The sequence below is a fragment of the Nesoenas mayeri genome, assembly GCF_963082525.1.
Source record: "Nesoenas mayeri genome assembly, chromosome: 1".
NCBI lineage: Eukaryota > Metazoa > Chordata > Aves > Columbiformes > Columbidae > Nesoenas > Nesoenas mayeri.
The window spans coordinates 51,724,590-51,745,157 of NC_137541.1; the positions used below are offsets into that span (position 1 = coordinate 51,724,590).

The following is a 20,568-nucleotide window of genomic DNA, read 5'->3' on the forward strand; positions in this document are numbered from 1 at the left end:
TGTGTTTTTCAGAAGTTTTTGAGTTGGTTGATTCTTTTTTAACATACTAGTTTGATCACACACTAGGGAGTTTGTTCTTTCACCAGTATACAAATTAGTTACCAGGATACTGGATGTTAGTAAGCCTACTAGCTGCATACTGGTAGGATGCAGACAATATGGAGCTACATGACATCAAACCTAGCCAATAATCACATGAATGTATCATTATCAGCTCACCTTTATGATATTCTACCTTAGTAATTAATATTTTAAAGAACTCCTTAGTAACTGTTCTTATATTTGAAATATTGCAACCCATTTTTGAAACTATTTAATGTCATAATAGATCAATAATCAAATATATGCTTTTAGACGTTATAGGCAGCCACAGCATTTGTAGCTGTGCAAGCAAAACCAGTATGTACAATCAGCTTTTATGCTTTAAGAGAAAGGGAGACCTGCAGATATCAAGAAAATATAGCATAATCAGTGGTTCAATGCAGTATAGGTTTTGAAGTAACAAGTATTTAATGATTCATTACTGCAATACACAGTATTCTTATATCATGTAGCAGTTGTTCTTGTAATTACATAAGAATATGTCCTACGACATAACACAATAAACTTGGAACTGATCTGTGCAGGATAATGCTGAGCACGTAGACTCAACACATTTTTATGATAGCATAATCCAGTACAAAGACAGAACAAACCAGAGATCCTTTAGAGGCTATAAAAGAGCTTTCTTTTTCCATATTTTAAAAATTAAAGGCAAAATCCTGACCTCTGCTGAAGTCAATGTCAATTGTACCAATGGAAGCAAGATTTCATTTCAAATAGGGAAAGCAGGAAACTTTTTGGTGTGCTCCCCTCATCTCAGTTTTCTTCACTGGCCCAAGCTTTTCTGAATTAAATCCTAGAATGACTTATATGCTGACAATAGTCAAGAAAAATAATATTTTTGCTGTATTTTGAAAGTGTTTAGCATATTTTAGATCTCTAAAATGGATTTCATATGTTATCTCCTTTCATTTTTCACATTTCCTGTGTGTATGATATCTCTCAAAAAAGATTTGGAGATCAGTCATCCCAAACATTTTACTCCTCAGGAGTGTTTGATTAGCACTACTACGTCTGTCTGCCAAGATCAGAAATGAGCCACACATCTTAATTCCATGTAGGTGTTTATAGCAATATATTCATCAGTGTGTAGGTTTTACAACAACAGGCTCAGTGGGGAGAGATAGATCATTATGGTACTGCATAGCGAGTCGTCAGGACAGGGGGATAGGGAAGTTTTACCTATCAATAGGACAGTTAAGTACAGGATCTGACACCTTCTCCACAAAAGTAACATTTATATTACCAGAGAAAGAAGTTTTGGTGCTCCTGCCAAAGTGTCACCAAATCAGTGAAAGGTAAATAGGTTTTGGAAAGTGAGATTGAATCTGCACTCCTCAAGGACCCTAAGAAAGAGATTGCTGTAAAAGCCAACATACTTTACCAGCAAAGGTTCTCTCTGAGGAATGCAACCTCAGACATAAAGCACATGGGAAGACGAAATTCTTGATGGTGTAAGTTAACACAATGCCCATAGCAAATCAGTGGCATATAGGAACATTTTTTCAGGTTTGGTGGTTTTATAAGAAAATTAAATAAAATGTCTTGCTTGTTTGCATTCACCTTTATCTTTCAGAAAATATCTGTATGTTATATATAAATATTTTTTTAAGTTTGCTTTCAAAGTAACTGGCTAGTATCAAAGCATTTTTTTAGATTTTTCATCTAAGAGTGTGACAAATGTAGAGAACAAAGGGCCAAGAGTGTATACGAGAAAAAAACAGCAGACAGAAAGCTGTAGTATTGGCAGTGGTGATTTACCCATTGTCCATGTCTGACCTACCAGACTGCCAGCCATTCTGCAATTCCTACCTATAGTTGATGGAAACCCGTAGTGTGACCTTTCTTCAAAATTTTATTTTCACCTCCTTTCTTCAGCATCTGCATGCTGAGCAACTTACATATTTTTTTAACATCAGTTTCCTAAATTTTTAGTTCATCGGAAAGTTCAAAGAACAAAGAAGCCCTTGTTGGAGCCTAAAATACCACTCAAATCAGTTCAGATAATCTGCATGCAAATCAGTTGCCTGGAGACATCAGTTTTTAATAACCTAGAACCTAACTGTCCTGTTTTGGGGAAATGATGTGCTAGAGATGGGAAGGAAGTCATGCTGGAAGATGTACAGTTAAGTTGGCAAAGTGTCGTGTGAAACACAGATTGGTGGTTTCTGTAAACCTAAGCATGCACAAGTTTAGCAGTCACTTCACTGGGTGATTGCATGAATACGGCATTAATGAAAGGTAGTCTTAAGAGGGAAAGGGACTGTCCTGTCTGGGCTAATATAAAGTTCTTATTTTGCTTCTATAATTAATTTTGTTTTATTTTCATGAACATTTTAGGTGTATCAATACATGCATGAAACCATAACTGTTAATGGCTGCCCCGAATTCCGAGCCAGGGCCACTGCAAAGGTAGGACACGTGCAACTGTTGAAATATGTGTTACCAAAGTGACCCAGTAATTGACTGTGCGCGTGTGTGTTTCAGGTATTCGTGTGTACACTGTAAGAAAATTTAGACATCAGTGGCAGCCCAGAGTCTAGAACCAGTGCTACTTCCCAGGTAACAATCATAATGGAAAATTTCAACCTTTATGCTGCTTCTGTAGCTTAAGAAAAGAGAATGATTTTATGGAAATTGATGCTTTTTTGAAAAGATGCTTTGCAAAAGCAAATATACTGGTTCATTCTATAGAAGTCTGCCTGCAAAAAACAATATTTTAATGGACTATTTTCCCATACAGCACATCCAGAGAGGACACAATGATTTGGGAGACAGAAACTAAACAGTCAAAATTCCACTTTTAACTAATGGGAACTGTAGGTACTGAGCAAGTGGTAAGGATGAACAGTGACAAAAATGGTCTGATCAAGAGACTCTGCAGCCAAATGCAAGCCCATTTTTTCTGATGCATTTCCCATTTTAATAAAATATATTGCCTCTTTGTCCATGTAGACCTGCCTTTCTTATATCCTTAGATGGTGACAGCTACATTACTGCTACTACTGAAATTATAATTTTCTAAGGGAATTCACATAACCATGAAAGTACCCATTCTATGTGCCAGTATGAAATATGATCTGTATTTTTGTAACATGTACGAAGAGAGATGCTTCCAAACATGGAGGTCTACCATGGCTTTCTTTTTCCCATTATCATTTTGTGCTCCACACTATCTTCTAGATGGTATAGAAGATACTATGCAAAGCAGGTAAACCTGCAAAACTTATAAATCTTTTTTAGACATACTTCTTTATGGTCCCACTGCTGTGAAGTTAGTGACAAAGCTCCCTGAAATCTTAATGGAACTAAGATTTTACCATTATGTATTTGTGTTAAGAGATTTTCATTTAAAGCTGTATCAGAAGATGAAGGTTGGGAGTGTGTTACAAAAGTATTTTAGAGAAGCAAGCTCTATAGCAAACAGCGAATAACCTAATATACACTAAATTGCAGTATATTTTCCTTACAAAATGGAATGTTCTTTTCTGTAGGCTGTTCATCTGATTTTAACCTTCTTCTAATTGAAAGTTAATGGACAATGTAATATTGTAAGGTCTATGCTTCTGTATAGAGAAATGTTTATATGAAATCCTGATTTGTCTACGCTGCAGGTAAACATAGAAACTACTGCTATGTTCTGTAGTAAATGGGGAGAAATCCAATTAGTGTTTGCCATTCTCATTTCTTATTCATATAGAACAGCAGGGTTACAGAGCAATGTTTCAATATCACAATATTTCCTGGTTATTTCTGGGCTGTCTGCATTGCATTCTCCTAGTGCATTCATGTCTGACATAAAATGTATGCATGATGACAAAGTCTGCATGTGCCAAAACATGTAACTGAGAATGATCCATTATGTCACATCATCCACTAGCTTCTATTAAGCATAAGCATTATTAGGATGCTCAAAACATTAGCGTAATGCAGAATTGTTTGAGCAGTTTGGACTACAAATACAGGTTGAAAAGGATAAAATGTTTTCTTAATGTTTATTTAATGATTTACGAGAATCTGTAAGTAAGAAAATACTTGCAGTGAAAAATGAATTATAAGATGTAATATTTTTCTGGATGCAAGCTTTACAGTTTGTTATGTAGGTTGGTTTTTTTTTTTTGCCAGAGTAAGATTAACAATCTAGGATTTTTCTAATTGATTTATAAATCTATTATTTTAAGATTTAATTTTTAAATAAAAATTTGGATCCAATTATATTATAAAACCTCGTATTCCAGTTCCAGGAGTTACTTAGTTTGAGAAATTTCATAAAGATTATAAATTCAACTTTTTAAAATAAGAATATCCTTTTAGGATTTTTTCCTGTGCCAAAAAAATAAACAATTCCGCACTTCTGGAAGCAGAGCAGAGAGTTAACAATTCAGTCCGTCCACTTCATTTCAACTAGGAACACAGTAGAGATCACATTATCTTACCCCAGAGCAACACATTTTCTCCCTGTGAAAAGGCAAAGAAGAAATGCACTAGTGATTGCAAGTGCTTCCTGGTGCCTCCTTCTCGCTCTGCCGCTAACTTTCTATCTTATATTTGACAAGTCACCTAAACTCTCTGTTCCTCTGCTTATTCTTTTATTTCAAAAGCATTGGCATGTAATGTATTAAAAAAAAAAGAAAAACACAAAACAAAAACCAAAAACCAATATGCTTTCAGATGATCAGAAAAAGTCAGAGTAAGATACCGTAATGTTTTCACAAGAATTAATTCTTCCTGCAAATGAACAACAGGGTGCATGTCAGTGTTCTCCCCACATAGCCAAATCACTCCTCTTTTTCTTCCAGGCAACAGTGGCTGCTTTTGCTGCAAGTGAAGGCCATTCACACCCGCGAGTGGTAGAGCTGCCAAAGACTGATGAAGGCCTGGGCTTTAATGTCATGGGAGGAAAGGAACAAAATTCACCTATTTATATTTCTCGCATCATCCCTGGAGGAGTGGCGGAAAGGCATGGAGGACTCAAACGGGGGGACCAGCTGCTTTCGGTTAACGGAGTGGTAGGTGGAAATTTGATAGAGCTTCGATTTCATCTGGATGTTCCTTTTTCACAGCTGCTCTAATGCCATGATTTGAAATGCAGCCACATAAAACAAAAAGAAGTAGCTCTGTGAGGGACCTTTGGTATGCATTTGTGATGCAGCGAGGCAAAGCATCATCGACAACTTTGTGCCACTACAGTTCCTGTTGTAATGGAGGGTGGTTGAAGAGCTTCGTTTTAAATCCACACCACATGCTCTGTTTGCAAGGAAGCTATGTCTGTCTGAATTGATAATTCTGCAAATTCCCTTTGTAGTAAAAGCATAATAATGGGCTTTGTGGTTCTTGCACTTCATCGCCTCTGAGACACTCAGCCCTACCCAAGCACAGTGATGCCTCAGTGGCACTTGTGCAGTCTTGTGACCTTCAGAGTGTTTGAACACATAAAATCAAAATAAATTTGGTAAGAATATTTGGTGCTGATTTGCAGTGGAGGATACATTCCCGATTTCTGTCAGTGACATTCATCCAGCTGAGATATCTTTGTCAGAGAAATCAGGTGTACAAACGAAAACATATAGGGATCATATATTTTAAGAAAAAAGATACACTTTTTGCATAGTCATTTTTCTTGTAAGTCAGTACTTCAGAGTATATATATATTTTGTGTTAGTTTCACTGTGAATGTCAGTATGGAGCTAAAAGTGAAAAGAGAGGAAAAATAAGGCTCTGACTATACGACATGGGTCAAATTCTGCCTTTCATTTTGCTTTTTGTTCCCTTTTACAAGGGAATGTAAAGTACTGAAAGGATAAGCATACTCATTCATATAACCCTACACTTCTCTTAATGAAAATGTAATCCTTTTTCATGCAAAACCTTCATCTAAACCTCATATTTAAATACACAAAAGGCACGTAGGAGCAATTCTTGAATCCAGTCATAAATATAAGAGTTTCCAACTTAAATTTCCTCTTTGTTACAATCCCATAAAGAATGAAAAAAAATGCAGCTTTCTGCATGTTTTCATGTTGTCATCTGTTTCTCTCAACAATAGCTATTCCCTTTGACTTGGAACAAAATATCATTGCAACACTTCAGACAGACTTTTTACCACTTTTTCCATCAACCATAATGTTCTCAAAAAAGAAATAATAGGTCTGGAAGCTTGCTTGCCCCAGTACACGATGAGAAAGGAAAGATAGGAAACAAAAAAAAGAAAGCCCACTGAAAAGATCATATAGTCTCAAGGAAAAAGAAATCAACTGAATATTTAAAAAGTAAATTGCCTGAACGTCACTGTTTGGAAGGAGTTCAAATAATTTTGTTGTTGCTTGGCACTTCTTTCAGCAGGTAAATAAAAAGGCAGATATAAAGAGTTTATATCCACTATTTGATGTGTGATTCTTGAAAAATCCTTTTACTGTCAACAGTGTCAAGGGAAATACTGGAGAGGAAAGCGGTGAACCTTCAGATGTCAAGGTGCATTGAATCTGACTCTGTTGTCATCTCTATTTCATGATACTGTTCAAAAATTTTCTTGAATGTGCTCTAGAATATGTTTTTACCTAATGTAGCAAAAAAACCACAATATCAAATTCCCAATTGCATGTAGGCACACAAGAAAGTTGTTTCAGAGATCTGACAAATATTTTTATGTTCAGAGTCTAAACAACAGAATTGGAAATTTGAATTGCAGTTGGAATTGAAATAAGGCCTGTGAGCAACTGTTCATAAACTAATCTTGGGCTGAATTAAGCCCATACAATATAATTTGTAAAAAGGCAAAAATGATAGCAGTGGTAATTTGTTTGCAGACAGCTTGAGACAGGAGAAGAAAGGTCTAAATTTAACATTGTTCACTGGGACTGGTTCACTCTGTGCTTCTCTCAATTTAGCTGGAAAAAAGCAAATAATATACAGTATGTACAATACAACAGACGGCTCAGCAGTGGAACATGAAATGAAAATGAAATATCTGTAACTTGTTTGTGCTCAGAAGTTGGTGGTTATCCAACTTTGTAATTATCAACATAAAATTAGAGCTGTGTGTTCAGAATGCAGATTTGTTATCCCAGCATGACTGGGATGATTGTTCCTTGAGCTGTTTCACTGGACATTAAAAATAGTGTTTTCTCATTATGCTGGGGATTTTTTTACATACTTTTGTCCAACCCCCTCAAAAGTAAAGGAAATTGAAAGCAGTAAGCCCTACAGATGGCCCAGCAAAGGCACTTGCTGGTGGCTCTTTGTATCTGGCAAAGATCCTATGTTTGTCAGATACCTGTTGTGAGTCAGACACAGAAAGGGATGCAAAATAGGTTTATAACAGCTAATTTCTGAGCCAAGCATTTGCTTACGTACATCTAATAGTAATACCTGTATCAGTTTCTCGACTTGTGGGGTAACAGAGACTTGGATTTTTTCTTATATATTTATGGCAAGTCTGTGAGCCTAGATACAGGAATGGTTGGTGTTTTCCCACACCGTATCTGCAGTTCATTCAATGGTTTTTGTCGCTACAGTATTTTGCATCCCATTTTTTGATGCAGTCTTTCAATGCAATAAGGGAAATACAGACATAAGTATATATAAATATATGTCATCAAAAATTACAGATTAAAAGAAGATACACATTCTGAAAAAAATTTATTAAATCCCATGTTTGGTGTAGATCCACCCAATGTCCTCAACCTTGTCAGCAAAATCCCTGCAGGCAGGAATGATACCAGCAGGAGTCATTCACCAGCACAACCTCACAGGTTTGCAGAGGTGGAAGAAATCAAACAGCAAAACAACTTCCTGTGCTGGTATAAGCTCTTCTCCTTACTGCAGGGGGCTCTTATATTTAAGTTGTGCAGCTACAGCTGTGCAGGTAAAGCATTTGTAATGCCTTAGAAATATGAGTGCAAGCAGCAATGAAGACATTAAGAGCAGGTGTAGCAATCATGTTGATAGCAATTGAAAACTTTGGTTGTTAAGACCTGGGTTAGGTAGGTTTGGGGAGTAGGATTTGTATTTAGCAGCACTATCGTGGCTGTTTTCCCCTCTCTGGTTATGGTTCACAGCTTTAGGCTGAATTCTGTGTCATTACTATTCAAGTCAATGAGAGTTTTCCATTGACCTGGATAGCAACAAAGTCAAACCCTTCATTTCTAATTAGAAAATACTGTCTGTTAACTGGAAGAACAAGGCCAGAGGCAAATGTGAAAGAAAACAGGCAATCATGAATTAAATACAGGTTACTAAGTCATATGAAGTATTAAAGTACACCACTTTGTTATTCCCTGAAAGAACAATCACAATTGCTTACTGGTGCCAGTTAGACCCATCCAGCTCTTTGAAAGCAAATGAGTGTTTTAGCTACTTCATGTAGCTTGGAGGCTTACAATTTTTGTTTATAGCCTGTTCTAAGTTCATACCGTTCCACAGCAAGACTGATCACGACAGTGTCTTTTCCTCTGAGAGCCCATACCATGTCACACTGGCCATAATTGACAAGCAGAAAATAAAATACAAAACAATGCCAAGTTTTATACAGTTCCTCTCAAGAAGAGAAGTGTGTTTACAAAAGCCAGTATCACTGTGTCACAAAGCAATGAGTTATAAAAGATAGCTACTTACGTCATCTGCTATATGATCACCTCTTCTAATATTGAGCAGTTATGGGGTAGGTGACATGGGGAATAGATTTTAATTTGTACCTGTGACTTGTTCGTTAAAGCAATTTCACAAAACACGCTGTGCCATCTATAGGTTTTTATCTGAAGTCTCTTTGGAGCATTAGGTACATTCACTCTTCCTTATCCAACAACAATTTCCTCTTTTTTTTCTCCAAATTAACTTTGGTAGCAGTGCTTGTTCGGCAGATTTATCCCAATCACAATTTCTAGCAAATATGGACATTACACACCTTGATTTTTCTTGAAGATCTTTTAATAGGAGACCTACTGGAGGAATTTCATGAACATATAGTTCAAAAAGGTGAAATCGTTTATTTCTCTTAACAATCAAGCTTATACTTATTTCAAAGTTGCCTCTTTTCCTAGTAATCGTTTCAGCACCTGATAGTATATTCATTACTTCTCTAAGCTGCATTAATATTTTTGAAGCATCTTAACATTTCCATAGAAACATAGTCCAGTCAGTTGACCAAGACAGGTAATAATTATTTGGATTAATATGTTGAAGGTTGTTCAACAGGAGACAGGAAGGTGATAAGCTTGAATTGTTTTGTTTGTATTATTTATGTAGAAGCATATTGTGCCTGCTTCTTGAAACCTTTAAATCATTATTTCTAGTTCAAAGTGTGCCACAGCAGAAGTAATTCTTATTCACTGTTCTTGCACAATGTTAGTCAGTCAAACAGGAGAGATGAAAATGCTAAGTTATTCTTTTAGCATGAATTGTCCTTCAGTTCTTTTGAATGCTGCTGCTTCTCTTTAGACACCTGTCGGTATAGTTTCATTTTAAATAGTGTGGTATACGTGTGAGTTGTTAAAACACAATGTGTAGTAAAACTTTGATTTATTTTATGTGGGAAGAAAATGACTTATTTTTTAAATGGTCTAAAATCCATATGAAGAGCTCACTAGTGTGGTCTTTTTTTTTTTCTGCGCAGAGATACTTTTGTTTGTTGGAATATATCCTGCAACACCCATGGGCAATCATACACCATTAGAAAATTTCACCCTTTCTCTGAAGGTGGGGAACAACCCACATGCCTGAAAAGCACTCCAGTCAGACCACTTAATGGTAGAAATTAAATACTCTTCACAGCTGAGTCACCTCCCCCTTTTGGAGATTTACTGTTTCAAACAATGTTAGCATAGAAATCAGAGCTTGAGCCCCTTTGGGAACACTTTGATTTCACAGCAGGTATCATCTTACTGCAAACCATTTTCCAGTAAAGGAGGGTAAATATATATTCCTTCAGCAAGAATTTGCGATGTTTCAGTTGTTAGTGTTTGATTGCTTGCAACTAACCAGATAAAGGCTAGTTTATTTCCAGTGGAGAAGCTGTATCACATGAAGGGTAAATGTGTGAGCAATGCCATTAGCTCTCTAGGACACGGGTTGTCCCGGGAGCTCCTTTGCCGGCAGCTCAGCAACTGCTTAATCGCCATCCCTTCAGGATCCAAACAGGGACAGGGCGTAAGAAAGGAATTGCTGTTTCAAACTTGCAATTTCTTAATTTCTTACCAACATTTAAGTAGGATTTTATTTTTGTACCTTGCAAACAGTTTGTTTGGGTTTTTACTGCGGGGTTTGGGTGTTTTTTTTAACATCATTTTGTTTGCATAAAGCTTGTTGAGTGTTTCCCCTCCTTTTCACGTGGATCAGAAATTAGGTTTGTAATGAAACCTAAAACAGATTTGGGTTATTTAAAATATGAAAACTAGTATATTCCCAGCAGTGCATAACACTTTCGCTTAAAGGTCCCTTGAAAAATGTAAGGTATAGAAACTTCCTAAAACCCTGGTAGCCTTTCTATATGAAAAACAGGGCTGAGCTCTATTTTTGTGATTAAATCTCTTCTCCCTGCTCCCAGAGCGTGGAAGGAGAGCACCACGAGAAGGCAGTGGAGCTGCTGAAGGCAGCCAAGGACAGCGTCAAGCTGGTGGTCCGCTACACACCCAAGGTGCTAGAGGAGATGGAGGCTCGCTTCGAAAAACTGAGAACAGCCCGGCGCCGGCAACAGCAGCAACTGCTCATTCAGCAGCAGCAACAGCAGCAAACTACACAGCAAAACCATATGTCGTAGGTGAGAGGATTCATTGGTCTTCCCTAAAGCCCGCTGGTGGCACCCTGCCTGGGCCAGCAGTGCCGTCCAGGGGCCCGTCAGGGCAGGGGCTGGTGCCAAGGCCCGTCCCAACCCCAGACAGGGGCAGCCAGGGGGCACAGGGCAGCCCCAGCGCCAGGCATTGGGCACCTCCCTGGGGATGGGGACCAGCTCAGGCCAGACCAGGATGTGGGCCCAGCAGGGTAGGGCTGTGGGGAGATGGAAACCGGCCCTGCTGTGGCATCGCTGGGATGGGAGCTGATGGCCCCAGGGCGCCAATATGGGGTCCTGGGGTGTGAGCAGGTAGGGAAGCCCTGGAGGGCTGAGATGGGGTCCTGGCCCAGGAGAACCCAAGGAGGGGTCAGGGACAGTCAGGGCTGGTGGTGACCTCAGGGACCCAGCAAGCATACACTGCAAGGAAGATGATCAGAACTCATTCCTTGGTATATTTCCACATGGTCTGTCGCACTACAAATGCATTTTGAAAAAATAGAGGAAAGGCCCTAACAAATTCAGGAGCCAATTTCCAACTAATAACCTCAAGATCAATAACCACTGTGCAGCTCTGGCTTTACAAGCAAGACTGCATAAGAAGTCTGTAGTTACTGGGAACATTTTTTTTAATTAAAAACCAGGGCATTTGTAACAAGGAAGAATATGCTACCAGATTTAGACACAGCTTAATGTATTTTCAAATAGTCTGTTACCACTCTGTAACAAAACATTGAGAATTTCTGCTGGTACATGAAGAAAAGCTTTCCTATTCCTGTCCTTGCTGCAGGAAACCCAAACTTCACTCTGCAGTTCCTCTGCTGAGAACCCACAAGTGCTTATTTCTCATTTCCAGTTTGGTAGGAAGTATTTAATTCACTGTCAGCTGACCTTCAATATTACAATAGTTTACAAGAGCCTTACAAGATGCCCAGTGAAGTCAAAACACATGGCATGTGAGGTACAGAGATACTTTATGCAGTTTTTCTGAAATCAGTGAGAGTTTGTGACATGAATGCAGTTACAGATATGCTCCATTGGCCCAAAAGGTCAGAAACTGAAGCTCCCAGAGATGGTTTCATCATTAATAATCTTGATGCTGACTTCTGTTGATACTTAGGGGGAAGAGCCCACCTTGTAGACCCCCTGTGTTGTGACCACTGGAATTCCAGCTTTGTTGATGCAAACAAAGGCTCCGAGTGGGATCTGAATCCCATGTCAGGGCCTCAGCTCAGGCAAGAGGTATAAACAGAAGTATTTCATTAAGCGAGTTTTGGGTTTCTGTGTAAAATACAGCAGTCACACGAGACAGACATACAAACGGCACAGTCGTTTTCATTTAAGGTTTTCATTTTTTCAGTTACCTAAATCTTTTCATTAGCAAGGGAGGTATTTTTACTGATGTTAATTTTTCCTTTAAACTGAAAGGGAAGAAAGGCAGGCAGAGACAACCAGCAGCTGAATTCCTCATTTCTTCGTGCTTACTCTGAGAAATGCGTTTCTTTAATTCTAGGTTGTTCTCAAGAAAAAAAAAGCCTCGACCAAGAGTTCAGTAATCAAGCAACCAGAGCTGTGCTTCAGTATTCCAGCAAAAGGAAACAACTACAGGAACACAAAACAGAATTCATCTGGAGAATGTGTAGTACAGGAATAACGTAGTTAAGTCAGCCATAGGGAGAGTACCTTCATGATAAGGCTTTTCGGCACACGGCAGTCACGTGTACATAGTACTTTTGTGACTCTATTCCAAATAAGAATAGCATGATAGGTAAACCCTATGAAACAGAGAAGTCCAGGGCTTCCAAATAATTCTGTTTGAGCTAATCTTGCACTCCTTACTCTGACAAATTGGCCAGTTGTCTTTCTCCGGACAGTGAAAGTTTTGTTTTAAGGAGATCAAGATTGGCTGCTTTTGGGGACGGAATCTTTCTCTACAGTTATCTCCAGAAATGAACAACAACATCGGTTCAAAATTTTGCCACAGACATCAAACTCGTACATCACACTTCACAGCCACTTTGTACTATATATTGTAGAACTGTTTTAACCTAACTTCCTGTTTATAATTTTCAATTTTCCCTCTGGAAATAGCAATTTACTATATTTATAAAGTATTCCATTTGTAGAAGCAATTGGCTTTTTACTCTTGGTGTTTCCATATATTTTATTATGCATCAACAGAGTGAGAAAGTTTTAGGTCAATTTTAATTTTATTAGTAGAAAGTTAGGGAATCCTAGAACTGTATTTTTAAACGTAGGTATTGCTTGTATCTATTATAGTTACTATTCAGAAATCTATAACTGGATATATTATATATTTATTCCATAAAATATATATTGTCTGAATGTACCTGTTAGAGAAGTAGGGTCTTTGCTTAGCATGTATTGCAAATGTGGTAAGCTAATGTTAGCAAAAGACCAAGCTTTGTTTGGCAGATATTACTGTGATAGCATAATCTCAGCTTTTCTGCATTATTTAATTTATTTTCCAGGCTAATATTAATCTGTTTTAGAGAGGAGGAAGTGTAAGTTATTTATTTTAAGACTCACACATTATAATTTAAATCAATTTGAAGTTAGAGTTCTGACTTATTTTTAATCAAACCAAACTGGAATGTGCAAACAAAATATATAACTAAGTTCTTGAGTTTACATGTCTGCTTTTCCAAAGAAAATAGTCAAAGCTGGAAGGCTGTGTCATCTACTTTCAAGAAAATAAGTAAATGGAACCCCCAAATTCTAAAAAATAAATCATTTTCAGCATGCCTTCTAGGCTTCGTTAGAAAAGACGGGGAGAGAAAAGGAGCAGAGGGGAGAACCCTACTGTCCTTGCATGGTGGAAACTCCAGCTGATGTCAGTGAAGGTTTGGTAACGTGAGGAATGTAGAAGTGATCTGAACCGGTGTTCTGGTTGTGAACTTGGAAGAAAGTCAAAAATAAATAATATTTTGAAGGACCTGTTCTCAAACAGAGAGGCAAAGCAAAACGGGAAATCGGCAGTATCATAGCATGTGTTAGAAACCAAATACAGGCTAGCCAACAGTCTCAACAGTGTTTGATTCATGTAAGTAGCCATTGAAAGGAGATTACTGTATTTTTAAAACTAAACAGTATGAATTCATCCAGAGAAGCCTCATTTTATACAGAGAAGTAATTCTACCAGTGCTCATTGGTGACAATATCAATTAAGACAGTGGAGTTTGAGAATTACCAGGATTAAAGAAGAAATATATTGTATTGTGCTCTGCACGGTGTCTTTTTATACTTAATAAAATTGTATGTACCTATTTTAAAACTGTATTCTCAGACAGACACTGCTATTAATATTGACAATATATACATTGTTATTATGACTGCATATAAATGTTCTGTATCTCATCAGTACATTTTGAATTACACTGATAGCTGCATTTTCAGAGATCAAGTATTTAGATTTAGTCAGCCCACTGTACTGCATTTTTCCAAACCTCCTCCCCACCTCCTCCCCTCCTCTTCCTCAAAAAATTTAGGTTTGATGGAGTGGAATGTGCTGATTAGTAAATTTCAATGATAGAATGTCATTCATATAGAGACTCATATAAAATTCATTTTCATATATTATTATTCAATAAATTATTTATACAAGCTAAAATTAACATTCTAGTCTTTGCCAACATTTAATGATAAGATGAAAGAAAAATAAAAGTAAAATGCAACATTCCGTTAATTTCAAGTGCAAGCAGGAAGAAGTAACTTTTTAAGGGTGACTTTTCATGCCCTTTACTGATCAATAAAATGTATAGCCACTTAATCACAGAATAATCTGTATCCCTAAAACAATCATCTGCACTTCGATGTAGACAGTCTTTTCATTCGTGATTGAAGTGTCTCTGGTCTTGATGGAGCAAGGCACCTCCACAGATGCATGGCTGAATTAGGACCTGAAGGACAGGCAGGGAGAACAACACTTTTTCCACATACAAGTCTGCAGGTACTTGTGCATCATATTTTAACTGATCGGTCTCCTGGCATTTGCTATTTCACTACACTGAACTGATGTTCCTTCCGTCAACTTGGTGAGTTTTATTGCTCACATTTACCTTTGGGGCTCCTTCATGTTTTCCTGTGTTGTCAGCAAACCACGGCAGGAGATCAAACAAGTCTTTTCTGTCTCTTTCTTACAGTAAGCCAAAGGGTGCCACGTAATTTTTATGAGCTCTTGCATCATGTTCACTTATGCCAAAGATGCAGATGTAAGATCTAATAAGAACAGAGGTTCAGGGTTGGTGGCATTTACCTACCAAGGCTGATGGATCTACCACATTAGGTATAGGTTTTCTGTTTGCAACATCTGATTTGCACTCTATAGGGGATTGAAGGATTTCATCGCCTCTTATAAAGCAAGAAGCTCACCAGGGTGCATTTTCATCTTTTCCTTCTACAGGGACAAATCATAGATGAAAGGTCAATGAATGCCCACAAGGGGAAGAAATTACATGAAAATATACCTGCAGTTCCGTGGTGAATAATACTGCAGACCTCTTAGTCCTGTGCATCATATGTTTATATGTATTTATCACAGCCACGCTTCCAAGTTGTCTTAGGAAATGTTGGCAACTTTTGCAGAAGGCACAAAATTGTATGCCACATTTGCAGGAGAAGAAACTACTTATTCACCTACTAACTTTAGGGATTTTAGAGTTCTAAATGAAGTTAAGATCTCATAACCAAACAAGGGTCCTCGAATTAAAAAAAAAAAAAGCTAAACAAGAAGAGTGGTTTTGCCTGTGTTTGAAATAACACGGGATTTTAAGCACAATTTCAGATTTTAAAATAGTTATGCTCATAGAAGACGCATTTTATTACAGGATGAGAGACTGTTTCAGAAAGTAGCAATTCTTTCTGAATCTTTCTGAAAGAAGTGACCAAACAATCTCCTAATGCAGAACTATGTCTAGAAGAGCAAAGGGGAGCCTTCTGTATATAAGCAGAGGATTACCAGCTAGAAGTAGGACTGTCCGTGCATAAGCATTAGTGAGACTGTTTCTGTATCTAGTGTTCAATAAAAACAAAACAAGTTTCCAACCCAGAGATTATTCTGGGACAATTTGCAAGAATGTGCTGCCTGCTGCGATACATGTCTGATGAGAAACACAGTCCATTACACTTCTCCGTGAGAAGGTCAGGATAAATTAGGGATGTGTTCAGACAGCCTAGCAAGCAGACCCAAGCTGACCCTGCTTCTCCATGAAGTGAATCCAGTCTTGAGCACTGACCCAGCATGATTTTGATATATGTTTGATGAATTCAATGCCTCTACCTTCAGCTGGCTGAAAACAAGCTGCTGAGCTTTTGTTGGTTGTTTCTTTGCTCAACAGAGAGTTAGAGGCATCCCTTGAATACAGTTCATTCCACCTGCCTCTGATATGTATTTTAAAACAGGATAAGGCATCTCATAAGTGGGTTTATAAGCAGAGCCACTAACTGAACAGCCTAAATCAATAGCTTGGAGTAAGTGATGTCTTTTGAGGTTTTTTGCTGCTTCAGTCATATGCAGCTTCCTAATAAATACATAAATATCCAGCCCTCAGATTTAGAATTCCCTAGTCTAAAACCTCTGTGCACACAGCTCAGATGACTAATAGATCTTACACATGATGTTGTTTTCAAGCAGGTTCCTGTTGCCACAGACGTCTGTCCTGAAACATTCTAAGAAATTTAAGGACTCAGAGCAGGTATCGCTGGCAAAGTGCATTGGTCATGGTATAATACATGACCAGACTACAACACGCCTCAGTCTGGGAATGATAACGGAAGTCTGTGCTGCCACCTGTACCACTGGGCTAGTGTGCATGCATTTTACAGTGCCTGCAGCCAAAAAGATAAACAACTGCTTTTGATTTTTGGTTACAGAAATGCACAACAATGAAAGCCATCAAGCTTTCAACATAGGAATCTGTGATGCCAAGAGCCATAGCAAAACTTCACCAGTTCTGAAATCTAGCAGCCTGCAGCTATCTAGGATAAAGTAAATAGATTATGAAAGCAGAAGATGTCTATGAGGAGCAGCCAAAATCCAAGAGAAGAAAATCCCATAAGGCTCTAATCTCCAATCTGCTTTACATTTACTTTCTTATAGTTAGTTTCACTCGTGAACTCATCTGACCAAAAGGGAAGCATATGATTCAGCAATTGCACTTTTCTCAAAACCATGAAGAGCTGATAGGGTGGATGGATATCTCTTCCTTCCTCTCTCTGAGGCTTGGATGGAGCTGGGGTCTGTTTGCAGAAAGGTGATACCCAAACATGTCCCAGTGCTACAGAGGGTTTTCCTGTTAGCCATATTACAGTTCCTCTCCACCAGCAATTCTCAGTATATTTTCTCAAAGTGGGATTGTTTTATAGACCCACAAATTTGTGTTTATTTCAATTAAAACTTGGTGTTAAGCCTGAAGCTGTAAATCTGCCCAACCTTTTCATTCTGACATCCCAAACCAGACCAACCACTGCACTTGTAATAATCCAGCTGGGAGCCTGGGATTAGTTTGTAAAGTGGTCCAATTAAAAACTGTATCCCAGGAGTCACTTCTCTAACATTTCTGTTGAAATGAAAGAAATGTAAAAAACAAACACAAAGTATAACTTCAGAAGTACAGACAGTAACCAGTGCAATGCTATAGAAAAGGAAAATACTTAAGATTTTTCACATGTGTGGAAACTTCTCCAGGAATATATAATATTATTTTTCTCTAAACAAGTTACTTTTCTATGTCGGGAGGAAAAAGCACTTATCTAGTCACAGATTTTGGTGAGAATAAGGCAAGATTGCTGGCTAAAATGAGAAACAGCATGGGAAGAATCCTGTGTATGTTCAAGTAGCCATGAACAATTTGGTGGGTATAAGGGTGGGTCCCCCTCCGTTGAGAGTAACTCATACTTCTTGCACTGATCTCTCTGCTATCCCAAGTCAACTCATATTTAATTCCCCCCCCCCCACTTTTTTGCCCCTCTAAAATTGACTAGAGCACAAGTATCACTATACAGCTATTCAAACTCTCCTACTGAAGTATTCCCCTCCTCTTCCTTCTCGGGGGCTCTCTCTTAGTTCAGCAGTCTCCTCAGTGAGCTATGGCATTTGGGTTTGCCAAGTCTATCTCCTGGGGTGCTCTAGAATACTTTCCTTGCACTACATATCCATTAGCTGCCCTCTCCTGGCCACCAGTCAGCTGTCACGCTTCCTCTGCACAAAATAAAACTATCCATGAATAATACAGGGGAAAAAATACATTTGAGGGGTAGAAAAATGGCAGACAAATCTTGAAAAAAATCATCGTCAGGGAACACCAAGGATGACCCTCTTTCCTGAGTCAGCTCCTTTTCAGCAGGTGATGATTTTCACCTTCACTTATTTCCCTGCTGACAAAGCACTACATGCAATGACACTCCTTGCAGAACAACCATACAGTTTCCTCCAGCTGAAACAAGAGCTCCTTGTCTGGAACTAACAGACACGTAGAGCTTCTTGAAGGCACTGCCTAGCGAATTCACACACGTGCCATAGGGCAGAGTCACTGTGCACACACTCACTGTGTGAGCTGTACAGTGAAGAACATTCAGCATGTCTGGCACACAGACCCACATCTGTCTGGGATTTTGGAGATGGAAAGTCAGCAACATCCTACCACAGAGTTAGACCCTTCAGCCATCCAGCCTGGAAGTGTTTGTATCATAAAAAGACATCCAGGAATAAATGTTTCATTTGTTTCAAAATTCTATTCCAAAGTAAATTTTCAACAATAAGCAATGAGAAAACAAGAACTTTCTTAAACTTTTAAGGACCAAATGTCCAGAGGACTATCAATTTCTCTACTAACTTCATGCTTCAGGTGCAGAACTTATGCCAGCACCACCTTTCAAGCCTCAGTTTTATGCATATCTGTGTTTATCTTGTCTGTAGTGTTGACAGAAAGAAGTTAAACTATTTACCATCAGGTCTTAGTACCCCTAAAGGAAAAAACAAACTTGACTGCTTAGATGAAGGAGGCTTAAGCATCGAGTAACTCAAACTAAAATGTAGGTGCTGACTAGGTCTTTTGTAGCAATATTTTTCTCCGCTGTTTTGTATTGCACCGAATACCTGATTTCAATAACTTGTTCCAAAACATGTTAGATTTGTTTCCTATGTATCCACAGCAAGTTTACAGCTCTGCTGTATGAATACATCCTAGCTGTCCTTACCTAGACTTGTGTCACATTTTAACCCCAGCTAGCAATACAACCACTGTGGCCGCTCGCTCACTACCCACCATCCCCAGATAGAGGAGAGAATAAAAAGGGAATGGAGAAACTTGGATTGAGATAAACACAGTTTAATAAAATAACAAAATACTAATAGACTACTACTAAATATATGTATAAACCAGAATTAGAATATGAAATAAAAGATACTAAATTCAATTCCTCACCAACTCCGTTTGCACCAAGCAGCCATCCCAGGGAGCAGCACCTGGTCCTCAAGAGCTGATCCCAGAAAGAGAAAAAAGCAGAAAATCCCAGAGGCCTCTGCAAAAGGGCAGGATGGCAAAAGGCCAAACTGAAGAAACTCCTGAACAGAACTTCCTCGAACTGGTCTAAGTCCCAGCTCTGAAAAAGAAGCTAGCCTGAAGATCCTGAGTCTCCTTAAATATGAAGCATGATGCTAATGGGATGGAATACTCTTCTTGATCAGGCTGGATGTCAGTCGAGGTCTGCCCCATCTATGCGCTCCTTATTAGCTGCCTCACACCTGTAGGCAGAGCACTCAGAATGTCCTTGGCTCTCAGACCAGAGCAATTAAAAGCATAAACTCTGTCCCGGGCTGTTATCTTCTTGTTCGCAAGCTAAATCCAGATAACGACTGTGCTAACTATGAAAAAGAATGGTTTCTAACTCTCTGAAAAAAATTAACTCGTTTTCAGTCAAACCAGCACAACTCGACCACGTTCAGCGAGACAGTGGCACCGTGTAGCTCTCAGATGAATAAATACGCTGAGGGAGACGCCTAGTGTAAAACGATGTTCATAGCATCTTTAGCTGCCATTCCAGTATCATTGCTGCATTAAAAAGGAGATATGCACACATGTAGGCAACATCCATTCAGCGTATTTCTACACATTTCACAGTCCACACATTTCACAGTGAATGGACAGTTCAAAAAAGGCTCCATTTAACATGAGTAATAATACCACATGAATTCTCCATGTACTCACAATGGCTAATAGCAACAGGATAGCAGCAATAAAAGCAATATTCTTACTTGGGTAAGAATTCTATGGTTAATGTAAATATTGCTTAATATGATTAGTGGGCTGCACACAGTCAGGATCTGATCACACTACACCTGCTGTTGCTCAAGATCATACACATGCTGGTGAAAAAATTCCACAAAGTACCATTAGGCAAGTGTATCTCCCACACTGAAATAAATGAAACGTAAAGCACGTGTCTTCGTGCCTTGCTGACAGGAGCCTTGTGAACCAGGTGCAGTAACGATTTGATGCAAATCATGAATCCCACCCTGCAGCAGCTGCTCTGCTTTCAGTGGAGGACTTACCCAAGACAGTCATCAATTTGGTTTCCCTTGTAGCTGTGATTTTCTCGATGACGTCAACAGTCTGTACCATTGCCTGGCTCTACCTTCCTCAGAGTGGCACCCAAACCCAGTTGCAGATCATTAGATCCAGGTG

At 38.6% G+C, this 20,568-nt stretch overlaps 1 protein-coding gene across 1 annotated transcript in view; it reads left to right on the forward strand.

The window, feature by feature from the left end:
• LIN7A (lin-7 homolog A, crumbs cell polarity complex component) overlaps positions 1–10,855 on the forward strand; it is a gene marked incomplete at both ends in the record, with an annotated part of 45,407 nt that extends 34,552 nt beyond the window's left edge. Inside the window, 3 exons of the mRNA XM_080361009.1 lie at positions 2,443–2,514; positions 4,902–5,111; positions 10,643–10,855. Coding sequence (XP_080217135.1) covers positions 2,443–2,514; positions 4,902–5,111; positions 10,643–10,855 — 495 coding nt within the window. The remainder of the gene's footprint in view (positions 1–2,442; positions 2,515–4,901; positions 5,112–10,642) is intronic.
• Positions 10,856–20,568: the final 9,713 nt, after the last annotated feature.